We start from the raw sequence: 18,646 nt of genomic DNA, 5'->3' as shown, positions 1-18,646 counted from the left end.
ACTTGGACCTACATGGCCTATTTACGATTAAACAAGAAACAAAACATCTTCCTTTCCTACTAAGCAAATTGCTGCACTATGATTCTCCTAATGTTTAATTTATTATTTTGATGATTATTACAACAGACAGACACACAGATAGACGGACATGGCTAAATCGTCTTAGAATTTTACGCTGATCAAGAATATATATACATTGTTGGGACTGACATGAGTATTTCGAGAAGTTACAAACGGAATGACAAAATTAATATACCCTCCATAGTATGGTGGACTGTATAAAAATAAAATCCGTTAAAAATTCTGTTAAAATCTTAAAAATACCGAATGCCTATACGACGAGGTGGACCTGCATAATCTACTTTTGTCATAAGTTACTACAATATTTAAATGCGAAACTTGAAGAAAAATCTGTTTATTATGTCGCTAAAATCATCAAAACACCTAATATAGGGGGTACCGTTATGTGAGGGCTATACGAAGACGTGGTCCTGCACAGACAATTTTCTGGCATGGGCTGAAGTATTCATTAAGAACTTCACATGCGAAATTTGAAGCAATCCCGGTACATAATGTCGCTATAATCATCAAAATACCGAATATCGGGGGTACGGTATATGGGGGCTATACGAAGTTGTGGACCTACATGGCCCATTTTCTGTTTAATGCTGCAGCATCTACGAACTGCAAATGCCAACTTTGAAACGATTCCGGTAAATAATGTCGCTAAAATCATGAAAATACCGAATATCGGGGGGTATGGTATATGGGAGCTATACGAAGACGTGGACCTACATGGCCCATTTTCTGTTTTATGCTGCAGTATCTATTACGAACTTCATATACCAAATTTGGAACGATTCCGTTAAATAATGTCGCTAAAATCATCAAAATACCGAATATCGGGGGGTACCATTATATAGGGGCTATACGAAGACGTGGACCTACACAGATTATTTTCTGTCTTAGGCTGAAGTATCCATTACGAAGTTCAAATGCCAACTTTTGATCATCAAAATACCGAATATCGGGAGGTACCGTTATATGGGGGCTATATGATTTGTTTGACCTACATGGCTTATTTACGAACTTAACCTGCCTACTGGCAAAATATACATGTGTGCAAAATATTAGCCTTCTATCTCAATTTGTTCGAAAGATAGCGTGATTACAACAGACAGACAGACAGATGGACAGACAGACAGACACACAGACAAACAGGCGGACATGGCTAAATCGTCTTAGAATTTTACGCTGATCTAGAATATATATACTTTGTTGGGTCTGACATGAGTATTTCAAGGAGTTACAAACGGAATGACAAAATTAATATACCCTCCATAGTATGGTGGATGGTATAAAATGGTTTATTCATTGCATTTTCAACAACGGATGTATTCAAACTTTTTGTCAATGTCCTTTTTATTGGAAAAGAGAGAAATAATGTTGGAGGGTCATGAGTTGGCTGACAATCCCCAAGCAGTGGTGGATTCCATACAACCCAGGGGTAATACAAATTGGTGCACCAATCTTTAATAACAATTTATGTGGTGGAAAGCTGGAAGATTAAGTGAATTTGTAAATTCTGTATCCAAGACACGGTCCACAGATAAAAATTCAGATTGCTGACCCTCATATGAGTTCAAAACAAGTAAAAAAGCTGTAAGTTCGGCCGGGCCGAACTTTTAATACCCTCCACCATTTGGTACAAATTTGGCAATTTCCAAAAAAAAAAAAAATAAAATAAATAAATAAATAAAAAAATAAAATAAAAAAAATCCTTTAAAAATTCTGTTAAAATCTTAAAAATACCGAATGTCTATACAGTAAACGACGGATAAATGCAAAACGGATAAATGCAAAAAACGCATAAGTGCATGTCCAATTGAAGCCGCGAGTCTTTTTTACGGTTTTACATGCAAAAATACCCGGTTAAATGCAACACGCATAAATGCAAACAACTCATATATGCATGAGTTTTCCAAACCAAAAAGTACTTTTTTAGTGTCAGTTTACATTTATAAATGCACATCTCTAATAAACATACTACACTTTTATCCAACTCCTCAGAAATGAGCAGCACATGTGAATAAATAAAATCAGCTGTCTTTATTTGCGTATTTTATTGCTGGATAAAACATATCTATGGTTTTTGTAAGTTCATGAGCTTTTTATTGACTTTTGATTTAAATATGTTAATATTTTTGTTCCTAACAGACAACCATGAGCTCAAAACATACGCTCACCGTAAAGGAAAAGTTGAGATTAATTGAGTCTTTTAAAACCGGCTGCAGTCGAAAGGACCTAGCTGATAAGTATAAAGTTAATATATCAACAGTCTCAAGAATTTTAAAAAATCAAGGAAAGTTTGAAGCTTCAAGGACTGGCCAGGAGAATATCATGCGGAAACGCTTTAAACCAGGGCATTATGACATGGTAAACAAGGCCGTTACAACATGGTTTAAAGACTTGAGATCAAAGAATGCAGTCATTACAGGGCCAATGATATGTGAAAGAGCTAATCAGTTTGCTATTTCAATGAAAATTGATAATTTTGAAGCAAACGATGGTTGGTTGCAGCGCTGGAAAAAAAATCAAAACATTACTTTTCGAAAAATTTGCGGGGAAAAGGCTGCTGCTGACTATGGGGCTGCTGGAGTTTGGACAAAATCAACCCTACCAAATTTAATCAAAAACTTATCTCCTGATCAAGTGTACAATGCCGATGAGGCAGGACTATTTTATAAGGCACTACCTACAGGGACATATGCATCAAAAGGCGAGTCAGTGTTTGGTGGAAAAATTTCCAAACTGCGATTGACTCTCCTATTTTTATGTAATTCGGACGGGTCTGATAAGCATGTGTATGTGATTGGAAAAGCAAATAATCCACATTGCTGCAGGGGAAAAACGATGCCAATCAAATATTATGGACAACCTAATGCGTGGATGACGACTTCCATATGGATTGAAATTTTAAACAACTTCGACAAAATCCTGAAAAAGAACATTGTTCTTTTTGTTGATAACGCAAGCTGTCATAAGATTCCCAATGAGGTTATTTTTAAACATATAAAAATACATTACTTGCCACCAAATACAACATCCCTCATCCAACCTCTGGATCAGGGCATAATTAAAAACTTTAAAGTGCAATACCGCTCATGCCTAATCCGTAAACAGTTATTGGCTCTGGAGGGAGGTATGTCATCTGAAAATTTTTCAAAAAGGATAACTGTTCTGCAAGCACTTAAAATGATCAAAAGGGCTTGGTGGCTTGTAACGCCTACGGTGATTAAAAACTGTTTTAAAAAAGCCGGGTTCATAAATCATGAAGAAGAAACGAATGTTCTAGAGGATTGTGAAACCATCGATTTACCCCCAATTCCGGAAAAAGAGTTTTCTTCTATTATAGACTGTGACGACAATTTAGAATGCTACGGTGATCTTACTGAAAGCGATATTTTAAAGGAAATTGGTTGGGTAAACGGAGATAAAATTCCTGATCATATTGATGAGCGTGTTGACGATTCCGATTGTGCCGTAGATCCTCTTCCTAGTCGCACGGAGGCTATAAAAGCATACAACATTTTCAAAAACTATTGTGAAAGCAATAACTTGGATTTTGATTTTGAAAAAATGGAAGATGCATTATTGAAGCTAAAGACAGAAAGTTTGATTCAAAAAAAGATCTCAGATTTTTTTAGTACACATGAGTAAATCTCAATTTTTTTTATAAAAACAAGTTTTAAGATAAATAATTTTTCTGAACAGAACTGATTTTTTCTATTTCCTTCAAGTTGTCGATGCATAAAATGCCGGACACTTGGTCAGAAAATAAGAAAACTAAAACCAAAAAATTAACTTTGTGATTTTTTTTACTTTATAAATTGTTTGAACTAATTTTTAAGTTTTTTAATATATGTATGTTCATAAGCGTACAATGTGGATTAAATACAAATAAAATAAAAAAATTATTTAAAAATAGTTCTTTTCTTAATATTTTCATGTAATAATTGTTTTCTAAAAATGGAACAATGTTTACATAAATGCAATTATCATGCAGTTATGCAATGTTAGTGTAAATGCAATCGTTGTGCATTTATCCGAGGTTTGCATAAATGCAAAAAACGGATAAGTGCACAAAAACTTACTAGAAAAACGATGTGCATTTATCCGTAGTTTACTGTACGACGACGTATACATGCATAGGCAACTTTTGTCATAAGTTATTACAACATTTAAATGCGAAACATGAAGAAAAATTTGTTTATAATGTAGCTAAAATCATCAAAATACCGAATATAGGGGGTTCCGTTATATGGGGGCTATACCAAGACGTGGACCTGTACAGACAATTTTCTGGCATGGGCTGAAGTATCCATTACGAACTTCAAATGCGAAATTTAAAACAATCCCGGTAAATAATGTCGCTAAAATCATCAAAATACCGAATATCGGGGGGTACGGTATATGGGGCCTATACGAAGACGTGGACCTACATGGTCCATTTTCTGTTTTCTGCTGCAGTATCTATTACGAACTTCAAATACCAAATTTGGAACGGTTCCGTTAAATAATGTCGCTAAAATCATCAAAATACCGAATATCGGGGGGTACGGTATATGGGGGCTATACGAAGACGTGGACCTACATGGTCCATTTTCTGTTTTCTGCTGCAGTATCTTTTACGAACTTCAAATACCAAATTTGGAACGGTTCCGTTAAATAATGTCGCTAAAATCATCAAAATACCGAATATCGGGGGGTACCGTTATATGGGGGCTATACGAAGACGTGGACCTGCACAGATAATTTTCTGTCTTAGGCTGTAGTATCCATTACGAACTTCAAATGCCAAATTTGAAACAATTCCGGTGAATAATGTCGCTAAAATCATCAAAATACCGAATATCGAGAGGTACCGTTATATGGGGGCTATATGAAAACTTGGACCTACATGACCTATTTACGAACTTAACCTGCCTACTGGAAAAATATACATGTGTGCAAAATTTTAGCCTTCTATCTCAATTCGTTCGAAAGATAGCGTGATTACAACAGACAGACAGACAGACAGACAGACAGACAGACGGACAGACAGACAGACAGACAGACACACAGACAGACAGACGGACATGGCTAAATCGTCTTAGAATTTTACGCCGATCAAGAATATATATACTTTGTTGGGTCTGACGTGAGTATTTCGAGGAGTTACAAACGGAATGACAAAATTAATATACCCTCCATAGTATGGTGGAGGGTATAAAAAGTTCATTAATGATAGCTGCTCTATCATTTATTGAGGTTAGTTCACATAGCCATTCATTACTTTTTTCTTTAATATCAGCAATTTTCGAAATCGAAATAATAACATTGCAGATATTTTCAGTGATGGTTGTTATTTTGTTTATAATGGCAAATTCCCCTTTGCAAGTTTAAAAAGTGTTTAAGAAAAAGATGATGGCAACAAATTCCCGTATACAGGAGCTCTCATATGTGTTTTTATGGGAGCTTTTCTACCAATTCCAAATATACGATCATTTCATCCACTTGAGTTCGTCTCGGTATAACTGGTAGTGTTTGATGGAAATCCCTGACAAAAAGCGTTGTTATTCATCCCATACATTTTTCATTATTTTATACGTCTTGTAGAGGATTGTCAATTGCTTTCTTATGGGACATGGTGCTTTCGTCCCAAACAATTAATTTGCAATTTCGCAAGACCTCGACAGCACCGCTCCCTTTTAATGTGTTACAAAATGGGCTTCTGTATGAACACAATTTAATGGCGCTTTGAAAGTTGTATGTGCTGTTTCACCACCTTCTAAAAGAGTCGCAGCTATGTCTGATGAAGCTACTGCCAATGCAATTGAGCCCTTGCTTCGTATATTAGCTAATAATATATTTGAAATGTACTAATATAGCGACCTGCCTGATATATATTTTTTTCGTCCATCTCGTTTTCAAGAGCAAATACGGCGTGAACGCTACCTTTGTTTACATACTTGCATATATATTTAATCGATTTAACCAAATTACAAATTTCGGCATTTATGTGCGCAACAAAAGTCCGTAAAAGAACTGACTTGTAAGATACTACCCAGCTATTGCCTACTTCTATCTTAATCCTCAATGAAGTCGCGTGGATAATTTTTCCTACATTTGCCCTTCTTCATACATATATATTTTTTGTTGCTACCCCCGCAATGACCATGTATCATGTGACTTTTAACAATTTTATGCAATGCTGGGTCTGCGGATAGGTCCGGAATTTTAGCACATTCAACGCTGACTGTCTCGTTTGGTAATATAAGTTTTTCGGACCATAACAAAATGTGTCCAACCTCTCTTTTTCCATTCAACTGAATACATAAATCATTTTGTGTTACCAAATATTTGTCCCTTTGCCATTAAGCCATTAACTTCTTCATTTTTAAATTAAACACTCTTCCAATAATATAATACCAATCGTGAGGTTTTTGGGATGGGAGAATTGCTTTTCTAATTTACTTCCATTTTATATTACAAGCGAAGGTTATAAAATGGATTGGTTATTAATTTCTTCCAATAATATCTTATCAAACGTGAGGTTTTTGGGGTAGGGGAAATGCTGTGCTAATTTCCCTTCATTTTATATTGCAATTAATGTCTGGTCTTCCCAAATTTTCAAACATATGTCATGTCATCCTGTGTTCGCTCATGCAAATACCGTGAACCTCCCGTAAACGTGGAAGGTAGGACAACCAGTTGCCCCATTTCCGCTAAATTGTAGTCGTCCCTTCACAAGGCGTCCCATAAATGCATGTAGCTCTCTGTTCTTAGCTCCTTTTGATGGCTCTTGATATAACCCAATCTTCCGCTCTCGATTTTGGCATACATATCAACCAAATATTGACGCAAAAGTGAGGGGTTTCTGTATGCATAAAAATTTTCTGCCGATACCATACCATATTTATCATATAACCGTCTTCACCTCGACAGAACTTTAATGTATATTTAGGGCATCATAAGACCGATGAAGTTAATGCTGCTGCTGACCTACAGTAACTACAGCAACTTCTGGAATATTAGGAGCGTTAAAACGTCTGATATGAGCATTCCGCGCAATTTTATCCGCATGTATAAGCACATCGAATTCTTTACATCCTGCATTACATCCATCTTTACATCTTTTAAACGTCGGTTTGATATATATTGAGTGCATGGTTGTTTCTCTGCCGACGTCGCTTGTTATTATCTTTTGTGATATCCATTGTTGGTTATGGCACAGTTGGGTAAAACAGCATAATTTGTGAATTTTTGTAATTTGTTCAAACATTTGATAACTGGTAGTGGAGTTGTTGGAATTTTTAGACAAATTCACCTTACGTTCGACATTAACTACGTACCTTCTTAGCAACAAATATTAGGTGAAATTGTTCGTTTTTGTGGCTATTTCGTAATTGGAAAATTAATTAATAATTGTTGGTAATATTTTTAAGTCTCCATAGGGTTTCGGCATTTTTTGAAGAATACACTCTACATTTGGCATATACCGCAACATATACCACAGTTATTAATAATGACAATTTAAAGAAATAGTTGAATTTGTTGTATTTATAGTGATTCCAATTACTTATTACTCGTTGAAAAATTTAGAAATTTTGTGGGCACACACATCCTGCAGCTTGCACTAAACCAAAGAGCACCCTACATATAGCAAGCAGTATTATTTACTTAGAAGAAGTTTTGCTTATATTTCCCCTATTCAGTTGTTGTTTAAGAAAATATCTTATCTTTTATGTGTTTGTTTTCTCTTTCGAGACGAGCTTAATGATCTGTTAATGGCTCTGAACGTAGAGACGGCTACTTCTAGTTGGCTGCACACCGAAGTCCGCGGTTCAAATCCCACAGCCTGATGAGACGCTTAACCAACGGCGAAACGCGTCGCATAGTGGTGAGTGTGTGATAGTGTCTTTCTGGCTTTCCTTTTCACTGCAAATTTCAGATCATTAAGCTCGTCTCGAAAGAGAAAACAAACACATATATCATAAAACATATGATCTTCCCCTTTACAAGACAAAACTCAAAATATCTTATCACTTTGCTTACTTCAAAGAACACCCTTATATAGCGAGTAGTATTATTTACTTAGAAGAAGTTTTGCTTATATTTCTTTTATTCAGTTGTTGTTTCAACAAAATATATTATCGCTTTGCTTACTTTCTACCATATTTTCCATAGTGTTTAATTACTTAAAAATAAGAATATTTTCCGTCTATCCGGTTGCTGTGTAGTCGACTACTCCACCTGATCATTCTCCTCCAGATAATTTTTCCACCACTAATAGTGAGGCTAGGGAGATTGTTTAGAGATTTCCACTAACCAGTCATAGTTTATCTTAAATGTGGAAAGCGTTGTCGAATAGTTATGACAACAAGCGCATTCTTGTGAACAACCACCTAAAAATGTGTTCAGTCTTCCCTCTTTGGATAAGGAAAGTGTCGGTCTGAAAACTATCCAAAGCCGCAATGAGCGTCTTTGGCGTCAATACGGAACATAGGGATCATATTTTCGTGTATATTTGTTTTCAGCGGTGGCCAAATCTAATTCTAGTCCTGTGGGAACAAACTTTTAAATAACATGTCGTATTTGTATTTATGGAACGACTTAGATTCTTTCTTCACAGAAAGAATACAAACTCTGCAGTTTAATCAAAGTATGCATAGAAATCCGTCCACAGAAAAGTCGTTGCCAAATATGGTCCCTTCACCTTCACAAATTCTTTCAAATCTGACCATTTAGATATATCTCGCCCGGCTAACAGATTGTTATCGACACCTGCGTCTAAATGTGCACTTTCTTTTCGGTCAAACAATTCACTTCCTAGAACCCCTTGCCTTCCATTGTAAAAAAGGAATAGTCGTTGCATTAGCTGTCTGTCTACCGGCCATATCGTTAAAAATTGTAGTAGCACACATTGTTGCAATTCCTGCAGGCAAAGGCATCACAGCCTTCTCCATTGGGCAACAATTAGAAAAGTTGACAAATCACCATCTTTGGAACACCCTCCGGCATTTAGGAAGGTCAAAAGTCGATGTTCAAAAGATTTCCAAACCGCACCCTCTGTCAATATATAATGATAGGCACGATATCAGTTTCCAATTGGAAAAGTAAATTTTTTTCGCACAGTGTAATTAGCAGGTTAATTAAGTATTTTTATGTTCAAAATACATATGTGTGGGTAGACATAACATTTTGAAATTATTGTTTGTTTGGATGTCTTTCACAGTTATTCTGAATCGTTTTATCCTGGTCAAAATGTACATTTCAAACTTCATAGAAATGCAGTACATTTTTGTATTTTTTAGCACGTCTATCCAAAACAACTTCGAAATCTCAATCACATACAGTAACAGTGTCCTTATACCAAAATTAATTGTACCATTAAGTACTAATTAGTATGAATTTCCTAAGCTTTTTACATACCTCAGATCCACAGGGCAGCAGTAATCTTATTTCCAAATTTCAGGATTTCAACTTTATGGATTCCCCAAATTATAAATTGTACCAAATATAGTACCATTTTTTACATTTTATTTAAAACAACCTACATACCCCACCCAAATTGTACCATTTAGTACCGTTCCTGCACAGAAAGACAAATTTGAAAATTACGTCCATACTTCAATCTTACACTCCGCCAGTAATATACATTCCAAACTTAAGCGACTCCAGCTCCATCCGATTTTACCAAATCCTGTAGAAAATATTACCTAGATAATGTGTCACTTCATCCACTTGAGTTCGTCTCGGTATAACTGGTACCATTGTAGAGATTTGTCAATTGCTTTCTAATGGGACATGTTAATTTCATCCCAAAGAATTAATACGCAATTTCGCAAGACCTCGCCAATGCCGCTCCCTTTTGACGTACTACAAGTCAAATTCAATTCAAATTTATTGAGCCTTTGTTTTTACAACGAAAATTTACAATTTTGAAGTGATGTAAGAAATGCTTAGAACTATAATGTTTTGTTTTAGTGACTAAAGCAAATTTTCAGCGTCTGGCTTTGCTAAAATTTGTTAATTAGTGTTTACTAAAACTAAGTGTGTATATCGTGTTGCTCCCGGCACTACAATGTGATGTATTACAAAATGGGCTTCTGTAAGAACTAAATTTAATGGCAGCTTGAAAGTTTTATGTGCCGTTCCCCCACCTTCTAAAAGGGTCGCAGCTATGCCTGATGAAGCTACTGCCAATGCAATTGATCCCTTGCTTCGAATATTAGCTAATAACATATTTCTAAGATATATTTGCTTGTAGTAGCTCCAGGCGCATCGAGAAAAATCACTTTACCTGCTTCGTGTGTTACACTCCCAACAATCTTTTTGTAGACGTATATCTATCCATCGGATAGATTCCTTTAGTTTTCATATACTTCACTTGATAAAGCATCTATATTGTAGTCAGTTTCAATTACGTACTAGCAACTCGATATACATTTGGTTGGTGTAGGTAAACCATATTTATGAAGTTGACTACCTTTCATGTATTGGAAAGGAAAGAATTCTCCATACAGCTTCAAATGTACTAATATAGCGACCCGCCTGATATATATTTTTTCAAGAGCAAAAATAACTTGATCGCTACTTTTGTTTACATACAGGAAAATATATATTTAATCGATTTAACCAAATTAAATATTTCGACATTAATGTACGCAACAAAAGTCCGTAAAAGAACTGACTTGTAAGATAATACACAACTATTGTCTACCTCTATCTTATTTATTTTCCTTTTGAAACCGCCGTACTCTTCGTTCGTTTTAGATATCTAGGATAGCTATCTTTTCCTATTTGTGCTTCCTTAATGAAGTCGCGGGTTGTAAAATGTTGCTACATTCATACATATATATTTTGTTGCCAGGACTATGTATCATGTGACTTTTAACCATTTTATGCATTGCTAGGACTGCGGATGGGTCCGGAATTTCAGCACACACAAAACTGGCAATCTTGTTTGGTAATACACGTTTATACCTCTCTTTTGCCATTCATCTGAATACATAAATCATTTTGTGTTACCAAATATTTGTCCCTTTGTTAATAAAGTCATTAACTTCTTCATTTTTAAATTAAACACTCTTCCAATAATATCATACCGATCGTGAGGTTTTTTATATTGCATGTAAAGGTTATAAAATTGATTGGTTATTAATTTCTTCCAATAATATCATATCAAACGTGAGGTTTTTGGGGTGGGGGAAATGCTTTGCTAATTTCCCTTCATTTATATTGCAATTAAAGTCTGGTCTGCCCAAATTTTCGAACATGGGTCATATCATCCAGTCTTCGCTCATGCATATACCGTGAACCTCCCGTAAACGTTGAAGGTAAGACAACCAGTTGCCCCATTTCCTCTAAATTGTAGTCGTTCCTGCACATGGCGTCTCATAAATGCATGTAGGTCTCTCCTCTTAGCTCCTTTTGATGGCTCTTAATATAACCCACGATTTTGGAATACATATCAACCAAAGATTGACTCAAAAGTGAGGGGTTTTCGTCATTAAGTATTATAATTATTCTGTATGCATAAAAATTTGTTGTCGATACTATATCATATTTATCATATAACCGTCTTCACCTCGACAGAACGTTAATGTATATTGTAGGGCATTATAAGACCGATGAAGTTCACTTATATGATGTAGTATGTTTCCGTGACTTCAAACGACAATGTTCTTTCTCAAACTGCTGCTGACCTACAGTAACTAAAGCAAATTCTGGAACATCAATTGCCGTTTTAAAGTCTTTGATGTAGGGAATTTCAGCATTTAGCATATCTCGTAATACCTGAATAAGCAATGTCCTGGTACCTGGGAAATTTTCATAACAAAGTTCTGCTTTGGCTTCATCCTGCCATGCCATATATGGCATGTTAAATCCAACTTTGTACCTTAGAATTTTGCATAAAACCTTCCTCTCTAATAATGTGTGTTCCAAAAGAAGTAATTTTAAAACATCCATTGTAATGCCTAATACTATTAAGAAAATGTTCGGACTCTGGTTGAGTAGCTATTAGAATTGAGAATTTCGGGTAAGATTTGGAAAAAAAGATTATTAACTATTTCTGAGTTACAACACGTCCTTGCTGACTCTTCTTTCCAGTTCACCGTATTGCACTATTTACATATATGGTTAATTTGACCAATTTCTACGGTGGATCATATTCATAGTCTGTATTTGGAGAATATGTAAATCCGAATTTATTCCTGATATCCCATTTTTGTTAAGTTTGATTTCGTTGATACTAAGACTGTGCTAACACATTTGAATTGGGATCCTTTTTTAGTACCGTATTGCTGTTTCCCGGTGAACTTCAGGATTTTTTCGTTTATATTTTCGAAATGCATCCCGGTGAACTACAGGATTCCTTTGCTGCCATATTTCGATTGCACCCCAGAAAATCTCCGTTTTTTTACTGATATTTTCAGACTTGAATTTTTCCTTAGCAACAAGTCTCAGTAGGGTTTCGGTAAAATTAGAAGAATACATTCTACATTTTCCATATACCACAGTCTTTAATAATGAAAATTTGAAGAAATAATTAAATTTGTTGTATTTATAAAGATTCCAATTACTTATTACTCGTTGAAAAATTTCGAAAGTTGTGGGCACACACATCCTGCAGCTTGCACTAAACCAAAGAGCACCCTACATATAGCAAGTAGTATTATTTACTTAGAAGAAGTTTTGCTTATATTTCTTCTATTCAGTTGTTGTTTAAACAAAATATATTATCGCTTTGCTTACTTTCTACCATGTTTTGCCATAGTATTTAATTACTTAAGAATAAGAATATTTTCCGTCTACCCGGTTGCTGTGCAGTCTACTCCTCCACCTGCTCATTCTCCTCCAGAGAATTCTCCCACCACTAATAGTTCTGACTCTTCCATTGATCGTCATAGTTTCACCATACATCCACTGGATATTGTAGTTTTTGCTGGTAATTTGTCAATAATTCGAGTCTTTCACACATTAAACGTATCTGTTATCTTCGGCAGAAGACCACCGGTGAGGCTAGGGAGATTGTTTAGAGATTTCTACTATCCAGTCATAGTTTATCTTAAGTGTGGAAAGCTTTGTCGAATAGTTATGACACCAAGCGCATTCTTGTTAACAACCACCTAAAAAACGTGATCAGTCTCCCCTCTTTGGATAAGGAAAGTGTTGTCGGTCTAAAAATTATCCAAAGCTACAATGAGCGTCTTTGACGTTAACACGGAACATAGGGATCCTATTGTCGTGTATATTTGTTTCCAGCGGTTGACAAAATTAACTTTAGCCCTGTGGGAACAAACTTTTAAATAACATGTCGTATTTGTATTTATGGAACGACTTAGATTCTTTCTTCACAGAAAGAATACACACTCTGCAGTTTAATCAAAGTATGCATAGAAATCCGTCCACAGAAAAGTCGTTGCCAAATATGATCCCTTCACCTAACTACTTGACTAAGTCGTTTTCGGGTGTTCAACCTACAAATTCTTTCAAATCTGACCATTTAGATATATCTCGCCACGCTAACAGATTGTTATTGACACCTGCATCCAAATGTGCACTTTCTTTTCGGTCGAACAATTCACTTCCTAGAACCTCCTGTCTTCCATTGTAAAAAGGAATAGTCGTTGCATTAGTTGTCTGTCTACCAGCCATATCGTTAAAAATTGTAGTAGCAAACATTGTTGCAATTCCTGCAGGCAAAGGCATTACAGCCTTTTCCATTAGCCAAAAATTAGAAAAGTTGTCAAATCACCATCTTTGAAACCCCTCCGGCATTTACGAAGGTCAAAAGTCGATGTTCGAATCTTTCCAAACCGCACCCTCTGTCAAAAATAGTTTGCCAACACCATTCAGAATTAGCAGATATATTTGATATCAGCCCAGTAGACTTGCTACTTGAGGCTGACCTATATCCGCATATACTTGAAGCTGAACCGCAATAGACTGCTTTGAATTCGTTGCTGGCCCGTTTCTCCCACATCTAGTACACATGCAATTCATAATTTAAATCGAAATTTGTGAAGAAAAATTATTAAATCGTCATTTTAGAAAGATGACGTCAAAAACAAAATTAATATAAATCAAGGAAAAAATCTGCATTTTTTCGAAGTGATGCATGAAAGTAACATAAAATGTTTTAGGCAGATGGCGACGAAGGCAGTAATATTGTACACAATTTCACTATAAATCTCAGAATAAACTATATATCTAGGTATACTAGTTATTAAGATAACTACATTAAAATGTATGTACAGAAAATGAAAATTAAATTTTAGATTTTTCATTTTTATTTATTCTTCATGTTTTGGAGAGACTGTCAAAGTACGAATTATTCTAGACCAAATTTAATTGTGAGTTTCTGAAGAAAATAAATTTGTGTATCTACAAGTAAAAAAACATTAAGGTCGGCCGAGCCAAACTTTTAATACCCTCAACCTTAGGCTAAAGTTAACACTAAAAGAAATGTGGCAAAAACAATTAAAATGCCGAATATCGGCAGCTACCGTTATATTTGGGGCTATACCAAATCGTGGACCTATACATACAATGTTTCGCCACACGAACTAGGACCCATTACGACCCACAAATACCAATTTTTAGACAAATCAGTGAAAAAATGTGGCAAAAACCATCAAAATACCGAATATCGGGAGGTACCGTTATATGGGGGATATACCAAATCATGGACCCATACATGCAATGTTTCGCCACCGGAGCTGAAACCCATTATGACCAACGAATACCAATTTATAGACAAATCCGTGAAAAAATGTGGCAAAAAATTAAAATACCGAATATTGGGAGGTACCTTTATATGGGGGCTATACCAAAACGTGAACCCATACATGCAGTGTTTTACCACACGCACAGGGATCCGTTATGACAAATACCAATTTTCTGACAAATCCGTGAAAAAATGTGGCATAAGTCATCAAAATACCAAATAATAATATGGGGACTGTACCAGAACGTGGACCGATATATCTCATTTTCAATACCAATCAACCTAGACACAATGTAAATTGCTCTGCTAAATTTTGGCATTCTACGTCAAATAATGTGAGCTGTATCGTGATTTCAACAGACAGACTGACTGACATCGTTAAATCGACTTAGAGTTTTATGCTGATTATGAATATATATACTTTATGGGGTCTACGACGAATATTTAAGGATGTTACAAACGGAATGACGTTAATGAATGAAGTTAATATACCCTCCTTTCCAAGGTGGAGGGTATACAAATAGTATAAAAAGTTAACATGAAAAATCGTCTGTTTCAAATGGACTTGATAGTATTCTTGTTTAGATCGAAACACCCAAAGGAGTTTTGGTTCTTGAGCCAAATGTTGTTAAGGTTCTTTTATGGTTTTGACCATTTGGGAGAGGAACCCGTTTTGGTCATATTTTACATGAAATCTTTCCGAATTTTGGTTTTTTAAGTTATTATTGTGTAACAATCTCTGCCTTTTAATATTGCAGTTATAAAATGATAGGCCCGATTTCAGTTATTGCAAGGGTCTTGGCTGCATTTTCCGATACATGTATTGTAATTAGCACGTAATTAAGTAATTTTGTGTTAAAAATACATGTAAGTATGGTTTATATATCATTTTGAAATTATGGCTTGTTTGGATGGATTTCACAGTGATTCTGAATCTTTTTATCCTAGTGAAAATGCACATTTCAAACCTCCTTCCCTAAATAGAAATGTAGTATAATTCAGTTTTTTTAGGACGTCTATCCAAAACAACTTCCAAATCTTAATCATATACACTAACAGTGGCACTTATGGCAAATTAAATTTCAACAAGTTTAGTACCATTAAGTACACATAAGAACGAATTTCCAAAATTTTCTATCTACAACAATCCTACAATGGAAAATGTATCTTTTTTCCAAACATCACGGTTTCAATTCTATTGGTTCGCCCATACTTTTAATTGTACCATGTTTAGTATCATTTAGTACAAATAACAACAAATTTCTATAACCCAAATTTTACAATACAAACTAATCTTATTTAGAAATTTAAGAATTCCAACTCTATCGGTTCTCCCAAAATTTAAATTGTACCAAGTTTAGTACCAAGTAGTACGCTTAAGATTGGATTTCCAAAACTTTCTGCACACCCCAATCACACAAAGAAAAAGTAATATTTTTTTAAAAAATTTTAGTTCTCTGGATTTTAGGGTTTCAACAACATCGGCTCCTTCAAACTTTAAATTGTAGCAAATTTAGTACACATTAGTACAAATTTTCGAAACTTTCCACACACCAAAATTGTTCAAAACAAAAGTAATCTTTGTTACAAATTTCAGAATTCTAACTCTATTGGTTCTCCCAAAATTAAAATTGTACTTAGCTTAGTATCATTTAGTCTTATGTGTAATAATATACCAATTTCTAAAACTTTTAACATACTCAAATTCTACAATTCAATTGTAATCTTTTTTAAGAATTCCAACTCTATCAGTTCTCCCAAAAATTAAATTGAACCATTTAGTACTTTTCGTGCACATGAGTGCACACTGCCTGTCTATCCCAATCCCCCCATAATGTTAATTTTAAATGTCAGAATTCCAGCTCCATCCGTTTCTCCAAATTCAAATTATATTAAATCTAGTACTGTTTGGTACTTTTTGTACACATTTTTGTACACATTAGATTCTACTCCTCAACCACCACTCCCATTTTTAGCCCTAGCGGTTCACATGATACGAAATGGTAGTAAATATAGTGAATTTTAGTACTTTTTGTATACTTATTGCATTTACGTTTGGTACATCTATCACTCAGTCCATCAGTGACCCTTATTGTATATTTAAGAGTTTTAGCTGTACTGGTTCGTCAAATACAAAGGGTGTCATATTTAGTACCTTGTAGTACTTTTCGTACCGTTCTATTACGAATTTTCAAGAGCCCAGCCTTCACCTAAGATTTCACGTTTGTAGCTTGAGCTACAAAGCTCTATGGTGTGGGTTTTGAATTAATGTTTTAATATTGTCCATTTCATATCGGACTTAAATAAATATGTTATAAATACTATTATAAATATATCAGAAAATCGAAAATGTGTATCAATTTTATGGGAAATATTAAATTATTTTATTTCGCTTTTTTTGAGCGTTTTGTTTTCTATGCGGAGCAGGTAGCAAAAGAAAAGGTCCGATTTCTACCATATTTTTAACAGATATATGGAAATATTGAGATGTACCATATCTGGAATGGAATCAGATGTTGATTTCGATTTTATGAGCTCCATGGATATTCAAAACTTTAAGTGTTTGTGGGGGAGGGACTTGATGGAGTGGACAGATATTGTCCATTTTCACACCTGCAAAGTTAGAGCAAAATAGGATTATCCTCCTCTTTCTGTGCAAAAAATATACTTATTTTGTGGGGGAGGTACCAAAAGGAGTGGACCGATATTGCCCATCTCCAAACTCGATCTAAATTTGACAGAAATATAACGACGTTCCAAGTTTGGACCAAATCGGATAGTCCCTTCGAGAGTTATCTTGCGGACCAGCCAGACAGACGGACGGACATCGCTGGGTCGACTCCAAATGTTCTAAAACGGATTTGATTCATAGACCTAGGGTCTAAAACCGTTTTTTGGACTAGGCACGTTTTGACCGTATCAAATGATATATACCCTCTGTAGCCATATGGCTGAATTCAGAAATCTAACTCTATCCATACAATCAATACTAAATGTTGTACCTCTTGTATGTTCATTACTTTTTGTATTCTTGTATTACTTGTTTCCAAAAATAATTCCAAATTTCAGAACTTCATCTCTATAGGTTCACTCAAATTCAATCTGTACAAAATTTAGTATCATTTAGTGCAGATTAGTAGGAATCCCACTGTAATTCCAGCCCCATCGGTTCCCACAAATACAAAGTAACATGTAGCACACAAAAGTAAAAACTTCCATAACTACCTACATCATACAATCCAATAGAAACTTTTTTTCTGAATTTAAGTATTTATGCTCTGTTGGTCAACACAAATCAAATTGTACCAAATTTAGTATAATTTAGTGCGCATAAGTACAGATTTCCAATATCTTCCACATACCCCAATCATACATTGTAAAAGTAATCTTATTTTCAAATTTCTGTCTTCTAATTTTACAGGTTCATCCAAAATGTAAATTATACATAGTTATTTACCATTAAGTACACATAAGTACGACTTTCGAATCTTTCCCCATACCCCAAAAATACATTGTAAAAACAATCTTATTTTCAAGTTTAAGGTTTCCAACTTTAGCGGTTCGCCCAAAACTTATATTGTATCAAATTTAGTACCATTTAATACACATAATTCCAAATTCAGAATTCCAAATTTCAGGATTCCAACTCCATCGGTTCGCCCAAATTAAAAATTTGTTAACACATAAGTAAGAATTTCCAAAACTATTTACATCGTACAATCTAATTTCTTATCTTACCTACATACCACAGACTTACAATTCAATAGCAAATCTTATTTCCAATTTTCAGGATTCCAGCTCTATCGGTTCACCCAAAACTTATATTGTATCAAATTTCTATTGGAATGTATGATGTAAGTAGTTTAGGAA

At 34.9% G+C, this 18,646-nt stretch overlaps 1 protein-coding gene across 1 annotated transcript; it reads left to right on the top strand.

Annotated features, from left to right (window-relative positions):
• The first annotated feature begins 1,828 nt into the window (after positions 1-1,828).
• On the top strand, positions 1,829-4,132 carry LOC105262334 (tigger transposable element-derived protein 6). Its single transcript, XM_011297072.3, has 2 exons — positions 1,829-2,154; positions 2,218-4,132. Exons 1-2 carry the CDS (start codon positions 2,146-2,148, stop codon positions 3,718-3,720), a joined length of 1,512 nt encoding a protein of 503 aa, XP_011295374.1. The 5' UTR covers positions 1,829-2,145; the 3' UTR covers positions 3,721-4,132.
• The last annotated feature ends 14,514 nt before the right edge of the window (positions 4,133-18,646 follow it).

This window comes from Musca domestica, unplaced genomic scaffold, assembly GCF_030504385.1.
Source record: "Musca domestica strain aabys unplaced genomic scaffold, Musca_domestica.polishedcontigs.V.1.1 28, whole genome shotgun sequence".
NCBI lineage: Eukaryota > Metazoa > Arthropoda > Insecta > Diptera > Muscidae > Musca > Musca domestica.
This window is presented reverse-complemented; position numbering and strand designations above follow the sequence as displayed.